General features: G+C 46.9%; 2 protein-coding genes across 2 annotated transcripts; one reads left to right on the top strand and one right to left on the bottom strand.

Annotated features, from left to right (window-relative positions):
• Positions 1-391: 391 nt before the first annotated feature.
• LOC123181709 (cytosolic endo-beta-N-acetylglucosaminidase 1) lies at positions 392-5,191 on the top strand. Its single transcript, XM_044594032.1, has 11 exons — positions 392-1,079; positions 1,187-1,324; positions 1,595-1,704; positions 1,796-1,907; positions 1,986-2,093; positions 2,409-2,521; positions 2,592-2,673; positions 3,173-3,253; positions 3,589-3,644; positions 3,912-4,047; positions 4,272-5,191. Exons 1-11 carry the CDS (start codon positions 618-620, stop codon positions 5,004-5,006), a joined length of 2,133 nt encoding a protein of 710 aa, XP_044449967.1. The 5' UTR covers positions 392-617; the 3' UTR covers positions 5,007-5,191.
• A 1,203-nt stretch (positions 5,192-6,394) lies between these two features.
• Positions 6,395-9,793, bottom strand: LOC123181708 (cell division control protein 48 homolog E-like). The gene has a single exon (XM_044594031.1). It carries the CDS (start codon positions 9,092-9,094, stop codon positions 6,692-6,694), a length of 2,403 nt encoding a protein of 800 aa, XP_044449966.1. The 5' UTR covers positions 9,095-9,793; the 3' UTR covers positions 6,395-6,691.

The following is a 9,793-nucleotide window of genomic DNA, read 5'->3' as shown; positions in this document are numbered from 1 at the left end:
ACCCAACCGTCGCAGTAGAGCAACACAGGGGCCTTATGATTCCTTACATCTTCGACAACAAGGCATGCGGGAGAGTAGAGACGCGTGCAAAGTGAGAGGGGAACGGGCGCCCACTGATCCACATATTACATGCAAGGGCGATCGGATGGCTGACTCCCAAAGCGACCGATCCCTTGCTTCCGTCGGTCGACCGACGCCTAACGTCATCCTTAATAAACAAGGATTAGACAGCATAACGTGCATATGCATGTGACTAAGAGATCATCACATGGGGTGATTAAACTGGGACAGTGGCTCAGTCTTGCTTCTCAGGCAAACAACGGCCCCCCATCACCCAAATCTCCAAATGATCCACTATTTTAGTTCTTCGTCAGTCTTCACCTCCACGCGTGGGATGCGCGTGTGTGTAGCAACTAGCAAGTGCTCAGTAACACAAATTGCTTTCATTTCATCGAAGGATTTAAATTGGAGGAGGGGAGGAGCTCAATTTTTGGACTAAAATTACCATAAAATTCGTACTAGTTGCCAAGTCCAAGGCTGAATTGCGTATTGACCGACAATAACTTTTGGTGGGCACACCGTCGCCGTCCGCCGCCGGTTCAACGGCGGTGGAGCACATGCCCTTCTCCCTGCGCCGCCTCCTCCGTCTCCTCCGCGACATCATGACTCTTCCCGCCGCGGACGACGCCGCCGTCTCCGAAGGCGAGCGGCGTCAGTGGGAGCCGCCGTTCGACGCTTCCAGGCCGGCGCCGCCCATCTCCTATCCCATCACCGACCTCGCCGCGCTCGCCTCCCGCTCCTACCTCTCCGAGGACTCCAACTTCCACCTCCCCTTCAACCGCGCCTCCACGCCGCTCCCCTCCCCCGGGGCGCCGCTCCCGCCGCGGCGGCGCCTCCTCGTCTGCCATGACTTCCAGGGTGGCTACCGCGACGACGCGGCGCCGCAGGGCGGCGCTAACCCCGATGCCTACGCGCTCTGGCATTGGCACCTCGTCGACGTCTTCGTCTACTTCTCTCACTACCTCGTCACTCTCCCGCCGCCATGCTGGACCAACGCCGCGCACCTCCACGGCGTCAAGGTTCGTTTTCTTGTCTCCACGCATGGTCTTACCGGCCTTGTTCCTGCTTGCTTCTTGACTTCGCTCAAGTGGTCGTGTAATTTTGCTTTGCCGGTTTTTGAGCCAAGGTTTTGGGAACGTTCATCACAGAGTGGGATAAAGGTGCAGAAATCTGCAGGGAGATGTTTGCAACACAGGATTCAGCACAGATGTATGCCGAGAGGCTTGCAGAGCTGGCTGCTGCCTTAGGCTTTGATGGCTGGCTGGTAATCTTTACATGCTATATATTATTAATTTGGGGTTCTGATTTCTGAAGCTATACAGTACTTGGTGAAAGAAAGGATACATTTTTTTCACAATATGATCCCCATGCAAATTGGATTTGAGGAACTTGATATACATGAGAGAGTGAAATGTTCTCGTTTTGTGACTAAATTGGACCACTACGGAGTAATTTATTCGCCATAAGAATTTTATCTGATCTATGCTGCCGTTCTTGGAGATATGTCTGTTGCTGATGCTGAATTATCTTTCAGATCAACATTGAGGTTAAGCTCGACATTCAGTTCATCGATAACCTGAAAGAGTTTGTCAATCATCTAACCAAGAGAATGCATGCTGCTGTTCCTGGATCTTTAGTCATATGGTATTTCCTACTGTGCAATAAGCATGACTGGTTTTACTTGTGAAACTTGTTTTATGAACTATTTGGCGTCTTTGACTTGGCCCTACTACAGGTATGATGCAATTACCGTGGGTGGCGATCTTGACTGGCAGGATAAGCTCAACGAGCATAACAAGCCATTCTTTGATTTGTGTGATGGCTTATTTGTCAATTATACATGGAAGGTAACCCTCTTTTTCTTTTCTGGTCCCCCGCAATATCTCCTTAATAATTACCTGAAAAAATTGGGATGATTTTGGTAGGAAAAATATCCACGAGATTCAGCTGCAGCTGCTGGTGACCGGAAGTATGATGTGTACATGGGTATTGATGTTTTCGGCCGAAATACTTTCGGTGGTGGGAAATGGAATGTACGTGAAATCTTCTCTCTTTTTGGTTCAACTCACGATTCTTGCTGCAGTGTATTGCATTCCTTCCTGTCTGTACTCTGCTTCGAAACACTGGCAACTAAATTAGTAAGGTATTCTGAGTGTAGCTCAACAATTGCCCTGCATATTAAGTGTTAAATAGATACATACTCCAATGCTGAATGCTCAAGTGTTGTAAAACATGCTGGCTATACAACATTGATTGAATGCTACAGTAATGTAGTAGATCAGCCTTTCTAACTATTTTGCACGAATGCAAATGCATTCTATTAAACTGTCAACTATCTATTTTGCTAGACAAATGTTGCCCTTGATCTACTTAAAAAAGATGATGTCTCAACTGCCATATTTGCTCCTGGATGGATATATGAAACTAAGCAACAGCCTGACTTTCAGAGTGCACAAAATCGGTAACGTACTGCTAACACTCTCCTAAGTTCTGATATACTTTTTGGAAGTATTCACCCAGTAATAGTGCAGCTGGTGGGGCCTCGTTGAAAAATCATGGGATGTTCCTCGGAGCTATCCAAAACGATTACCCTTCTACTCAGATTTTGATCAGGTACATCTCCAGTGATTATTACTGTAGCATTAATTATCAGAATATTGTTATCAATTATACTGGCTGCAGAAGTCAGTACATAACCATACTCAGAATATAATTAATGATCGAATCTGCATCTTAGGCATGTCATATGATGTTGAAGTGCTTTACAAAACCTCTAACCCCAGGAATGACGATACAGTGATTCTCGATGCTGACTTTTTAGAATGAATAGCTATTTAAACCGTCCATGTTCTAGTAGTAGTTCCTAAGTGCTCATTATTCAATCTACTTGTTCAGCAGGTGTACTTATAGCCATGTCTCATATACTACAGTGTGGTAATATATATACTGCTTTATCACTTTAAGTATATATTTACAGTGCCAATATTAGCACAATGTGCAATGATTTGATATGCAACAATTGATACCTAATACTGAGTTTACCTAGTGGAATAGTATATTCTCCTTTTTATATTTTTATATTAAATGGCTTTAAACTTTTGCTTTCCTCCAGGGTCATGGTTACAAGGTCTCCTCTGAAGGTCTACAAATCTCAGGTGATCCATGGAACAATATTTCTTGCCAGAGTTTTCAGGTACTATACTGCCAACAGATCCTGATGGATCATGTCTTTTACATACATGTTCACACTCTACACCTTGACACAAAATGATTAAATCTAAAAGCACCTTATACATGCTGTGTTGCATGGTTTGAATTGAAATTTCCTACCTGAGTGATACATTGATCATTTAGCACTTCTTTCTCTGCACCTCTATAAAATATGATATGTTACCAGAAAGAGTTTAAACTGCAGGGGTGAAACTATGTTTGAAAAATGCCATTGCCTGTGCCCACCTCTAAAAATTGCTGCAACTTCTTTGTCAACCCATCCTGAACTAACGTGTCATATGGCCCCTTCTTTACCAGCCTATGCTTAAGTACACTGGAGATGAAGTTCAACCACCAGTACGAACTTCTATCAAGTAAGCTCACCGTTAAGTTTAGATATAAATATGTGTGCCTTGCATTCTTATTATTTTCCATTTCTTATGCTAGAACTAGAAAGGCGTACTACTTTGTTGGGCAAGCAGACTGGCTGTTTGTTATTTGTTGTGCTAATTGAACTTGTGCTTCCTTTATGTGTCTTACCACCGAGCACGCAATCTTTATTTTCCTTCTATATACATGTCATATTATCACTTCTACAGCCTTTTCCAATTTATGACCATATTTCGCTGGTTGATGCATAGTTTCAAGGATGATCCGTACAGTGGAGGGGATTGTGTGACAGTCCAAGGAAGTCTCAGGCAGAATGCAATTTTCTCAGAGCAGCTTTTTAATGGAGGACTTTCCATGGAAGATGGATATGTACATCTCTTTTATTCGGTGAGAAAATATCTTCCAACTGATCATTCACTTCACTCCCAATCACACTACACAAATGTTTCTTGTTATTTATTAATAACATTGACACGAGGTCCCTAAGTGCCAAGGAAAAGTATGTCCATGCTAACACTACATGCACACCCTTACCTTACTGATCTGCTTTTTCAATAAGCTCTTTTCTTCTCAGCAAAATGACAAAAGTTCCTTCCTGGTGATTGATTCAGGTCAACGCTGAAGCAAACTCTGATCTAGGATTGTCCCTAGACTTTTCATCCAGAAACAAGGAGAATACCTCAATTCTCATTGCAGAGGACATAGTGACATTCAGTAGAAAGAAACAGCATCGCTTGTACAGCTCCTATGTTCAATCTGATAAGGTAGAACCACATGCTCCAGATAACCAAAACTGGGTCATCTACCGAGCAACTGTCCAGTCCAGTGCCAGCTACACATTGATTGGCATCAACATCGTCTGCACACTGAAAACTAGTGGCAAAATCAATTCGGAAGCAGATGAAGATGAAAGCTCAGAGGAAGATGCAAATAGGTCGTGGCCTTACCATGCATCACTGGGCCACATAAGCATCCGGAACATGGACGAAAACACACAGTTCCCTTCAGCAGAATCATGGGTGACTGAAGGCAAGTACATCTCTTGGTCAAATAATTCCAACACATCTAAGCTTCTGAGTCTGAAAATTAGCTGGAAGCTGAATACCAGCCATCAAGCATCGTTCATGAAGTATAACATATATGTGGAGAAGTTGATTGCGGATTCAAGTGCCAAGGCTTCCAGAAGCTTTCTTGGCGTCGCAACTGTTGAAGCTTTCTATGTGTCAGACCTCCAAGTTCCTGATGAAGTCACCAGCCTGAAATTTATCATTCAAGCATGTGGGCGTGATGGCAGTCGCCAAGGACTCGAGGAATGTCCAAAGTTATTTTTGGTGCCAGTTGAGTAGTTGAGACTGGTGTGTAACATGGATACAATTACAATGTAACAATTCATTCCATTACCATATTTCATTTTACCCAGAAGGAAGGAATAAAGAAATAAATCGATCGGGTTGGTGTGAGAAGCTGCTGTGAACTTGTGATCCTATTTACTTGAATTGTCTCTTGAAATTACCAGTAAGCTGGTTGCTTATTATACAAACGGTGCTTATTTAGCTTGTGGAGAAACCTGTGTTTAATGTTTAGAAAATGTGGAAGCTCTTTGGGATTCACTTCAACTCCAGCAGGGTAGGTGTTGAGGGAATCCAGGAGCAAATGGGGTTGGTGGCGGATCTGAAATCTTGAGCCCAGAACGACTCCCCAGCAGAGCAGATGGTCAGAGAGGAATTCAGCCTGTGCTGGTTGAGAGAGGCCAGGTTTAGAGCCTCCAGCTCCCTCCAAAGCCTGAAGGCATCACTCCAATCCAATTTGCAGCGGTTTCAAGTGGATGTGGAGACTGGAAGCATCTGTGTTCTTTTAGCCACCACACCTGTTTGATATCCATCCAAACAACATGGTTTAAAACGAGGCCGTTTCTAATTTTTCATATTCATCAGAAACCCAAAACTTAGCCACAAGTTCATAATCAATGCCCAGTGTAGAGCCAGAAAAGGATAATTTCCAAGATATTGTTAGTAGTAACTACACAATCCTTTTTTGAGAACAACAACTACACAATCAAAGAGCAGGTGATGGATGCACAGTTTCAGTTTCTGAACAAAAGACAAGATCAGGTTTCCCCTTTTCAGATTGCCCATGGTCATCATTTTGTTATGAGATACTAAAACCTCAACTTCTGAAGGGACTTGTATTTTCTATATGGAAGAAATAAAGGCTCGAGTCACTCCCTCTGTAAACTAATATAAGATCTTTTAGATCATTAAAGTAGTGATCTAAAAGATCTTATATTAGTTTAGAGAGAGCTCTATGGAGCTGGTTGAGTAAACTCCGCTGTTGGTATACTGCCAGATCTTTCAGGGCAACCATGACATTGGCCTGGTTAATGCCTAGCAATCTGCTCTAGCTCATACCAAAACTTCATCACAGCTGGGGTAAAATTCCTTTCAAGTTAAGCTTGAGAGTACGGCCATCCCACGCTTCAGAATTCGTGGAGCGCTGTTGATTGCGGATGTGGTAAAGGGGCCAATACTGAACAGCTAGGGGGACAGATGCCAAACCAGGTACTAATCAACAGATTATTTCAGTTACTTTGTTGGAGAATCCAAAATTTGGTATTGGTGCATTGCAGAGCCTTTCATCTAAACTAATTTGTCAACATTCTGGTGAGGCTCTGGCACTTCTCAGTAGAGGTAATCATGCAGCATAACAGAAGGTTTATTAAGATACCGAAGCGAAACTGAACTAGTACATTTAAAAGAAGAAGAAATAGCATCACATATAATGCTAAATTGCTAATACCCTTGATGCGGCCTGCCTGTAGAGAACAAGAGAATTGTACCACAGGCCAATGGATATATACTTGCCACGCAGACTGGAATAGGAGAAAAATGTTTTTTTTCTTTCATTTGGAGGATACAATCTTCATTATATATATCACAACACTGCACTTAAAAATATGATTACATGATCTTCCTATGTCTTATAGATGCATACTCCTAATATAATACAGTAAGTACAAAACACAACAGACAATTTAACTATACAAATCATCTTCTTCAGCTGCCGTGGCAGAGGATGCGAAAGGATCTGTCACGGCGGTAGTGCCTGTTGCTGGCTGATCAGCGAACCGGAACTCACTGCCGAAACCGCGGGACTGCTGCAGCGTCTGAGCAAAGGCCTGGTATTTGCGAATATCAGCGTCGCTCACACTCCGGCGTGCATATCTCATGCTCTCCTCGAAGTGAGCAGCCTTGATCTCGTCCACCTCGTCTTCCTCCATGGCTTCAGGGTTTTCCTTCAGCCGCCTCTCCTTTTCCATGTCCTTCTCAATGTTCTCTCTGATGGCGTATTTGCACGCACGCTGGCAGATTTCCGTGATGTCTGCGCCGCTGAACCCTTGCGTGTATTTGGCGAGCGCATTCAGGTCGACGTCCTTGGCCACAGGAGACTTCCTAAGGCAGGCCCTGAAGATCTGGAGCCTGGATTCAACGTCAGGCAGAGGAATGTAGATAAGCTGATCAAGGCGCCCCGGCCTAAGCAAGGCAGGGTCTATGATGTCTGGCCTGTTGGTGGCGCCGATGATGAACACGGTTTTCTTGGCATTCATTCCGTCCATCTCGGTGAGAAGCTGGTTCAGCACCCTATCAGCGGCACCTCCGGCATCGCCTACACTGTTTCCTCTCTGGGTGGCAATCGAGTCGAGCTCATCGAAGAAGAGGACACATGGTGCCGACCCCCTGGCCTTGTCGAAAATCTCACGCACATTGGCCTCGCTCTCACCAAACCACATGGTAAGCAGCTCCGGTCCTTTGATGCTGATGAAGTTAGCCTGGCACTCATTAGCAATCGCCTTGGCCAACAAGGTCTTGCCACAGCCCGGAGGGCCGTAGAACAGAACACCTTTGGAGGGAGACATGCCAAACTTCTCAAACTTCTCTGGGTACTCCACCGGATACTGGACGGTCTCCTGCAGGTCCCTTTTGACACCCTCCAGACCGCCAATATCTTCCCAAGAGACATTTGGAACTTCCACGACAGTTTCACGAAGGGCGGAAGGGTTGCTTGTCCCTAGTGCAATCTTGAAATGGTCGTTGGTGACAGCCATAGAATTCAGTATCTCCGCATCAATGGTGTCATCCTCGAGGTCGATAACATCCATCTTCTCGCGAATGCACTGGAGAGCAGCCTCGGTACAAAGGGCGGCGAGATCAGCGCCGACATACCCATGAGTGTCCCTCGAGACATGCTCCAGTTCAACATCTTCAGCTAGCTTCATGTTTTTGGTGTGAATCCGAAGAACCTCAAGCCGCCCAACTTCATCGGGGACTCCAATGTCGATCTCCCGGTCAAACCTCCCAAACCTTCTGAGAGCAGGGTCGATGCTGTTTGGGCGGTTGGTAGCGCCCATGACAATAACATGTGCACGGGACTTAAGCCCATCCATGAGAGTGAGCAGCTGCGAAACGATACGCCTTTCGACCTCTCCGTTGGTCTTGTCTCTCTTTGGTGCTATGGAATCGATCTCATCGATGAAGATGATGGCCGGCGCATTCTTCTCGGCCTCTTCAAACGCCTTCCTGAGGTTGCTCTCGCTCTCTCCGGCCATCTTCGACATGATCTCCGGGCCATTGATCAGGAAGAAGAAGGCGCCTGTTTCATTAGCCACAGCTCTGGCAATGAGGGTCTTGCCGGTCCCAGGTGGCCCATACAGCAGGATGCCCTTTGGAGGCTTCACACCGATGCACTTGAACAGCTGGGGGTGGCGCAGTGGGAGCTCAACCAGCTCTCTGATCTGGGCCATCTGCTTCCTGACTCCGCCGACATCGTCGTAGCCGACGTCGTCGAGCCTCTCCTCGTCCTCCCGCTTGACAGGCTCGCCGTCACAGAATATCTCCGTGTCAGAGGCGACGATGCAGTACTCCGCGGGGTCGGTCTCCACAACCTTGAACTCCACGCTCGTCATGCCGCCTCTCACCAGGAACAGGTCTCCTTTCCTGAGAGGACGATAGGCCTCGAGGAAGTAGGGTCTCAGGAAGGCTTCGAACAGGTTTCCGGCGATCCCTTCGACGGTGTCGTCGACGGGGAGTACGTGGACACGCTTCCCGTATTTGACGTCCGGGCACTGATGGACGGAGACGACGTCGCCCAGCCGGACCCTCAGGTTCTTCCGGACGACCTTGTTCATCCGGACCTTGGTCTTGTCGCAGGTGTCGTCTGGAAGCAGAATGCAGACCGTGTCCTTCCGCTTCTTGCCCTTAAGCAGGACGATGTCGCCGTGGAAGAGCTCGAGGCTGTCCATGGTGTCCGGGTGCAGGGCGACGGTGGAGTTCTCGTCGTTGGTCGCCTCGTCGACCACCAGCCGGTTCGGCGACTTCTTCCTCTCCAGGATCGCCGTGGAGTAGTCCTTTTTCCCGCTCGCGTCGCCCTGGCTCGCCATGGGATGGGACGTGCGTTTGAGTCGATTCGATTCGATTGTTTTCTTTGGGAAAGTGGGTAAACGATCCTTGGATCCTTGGTCTCGCGCTGCGATGTGAGGAGGAAGTTGAGGGGATCGGCTGACCCTTTATAGCATCTTGCCCCGTGTTCCTGGAGTAGGGGGTTTGTGTCGGAGTTGTATAGTCCGAGTTGAAAGGGAGGAGGAATCCGGCGTCCCGGCGGAGTGGATCTTCTCCGGCCATGGGGAGTGAACGAGAGTCCAGTCCAGGTAGGAGACGGTCGATCGAGGAGGACTCGGTGTCAGGCTCAGGACCCTGCTAATCTGAACCTGAAGATAACTGAAGAAATTTGACAGCGAGACACGGATTGAAGAAACGGCGCAGGAAGAGAACAATTCGATGGACGGCTACGATTGAAGCCCACCAGATCAGCGAACGGCTCACGTCGACGCTCAGCTCCTCTGTTTACCGTCCGACAAATTTGACAGTTAACTGAAGCTTGCTCGCTGCGCTTCAGTTAACTGCCGTGGGTCATTTCCTGCCCATAAGTAGCTCGCGCGTCCCGTGGATCAGGCATCATCTTTTTCTTCAAGTATTGTAACTAGCTCTAGAACCCTAGCTACTTGGTAGAATTAGATCGGTCCAAGAGAACTTGTATCCGTGACATAATTCGGGCTATCTGAAACCCAATCACTCCTCTG

This window comes from Triticum aestivum, chromosome 1D, assembly GCF_018294505.1.
Source record: "Triticum aestivum cultivar Chinese Spring chromosome 1D, IWGSC CS RefSeq v2.1, whole genome shotgun sequence".
Classification (NCBI taxonomy): Eukaryota; Viridiplantae; Streptophyta; class Magnoliopsida; order Poales; family Poaceae; genus Triticum; species Triticum aestivum.
This window is presented reverse-complemented; position numbering and strand designations above follow the sequence as displayed.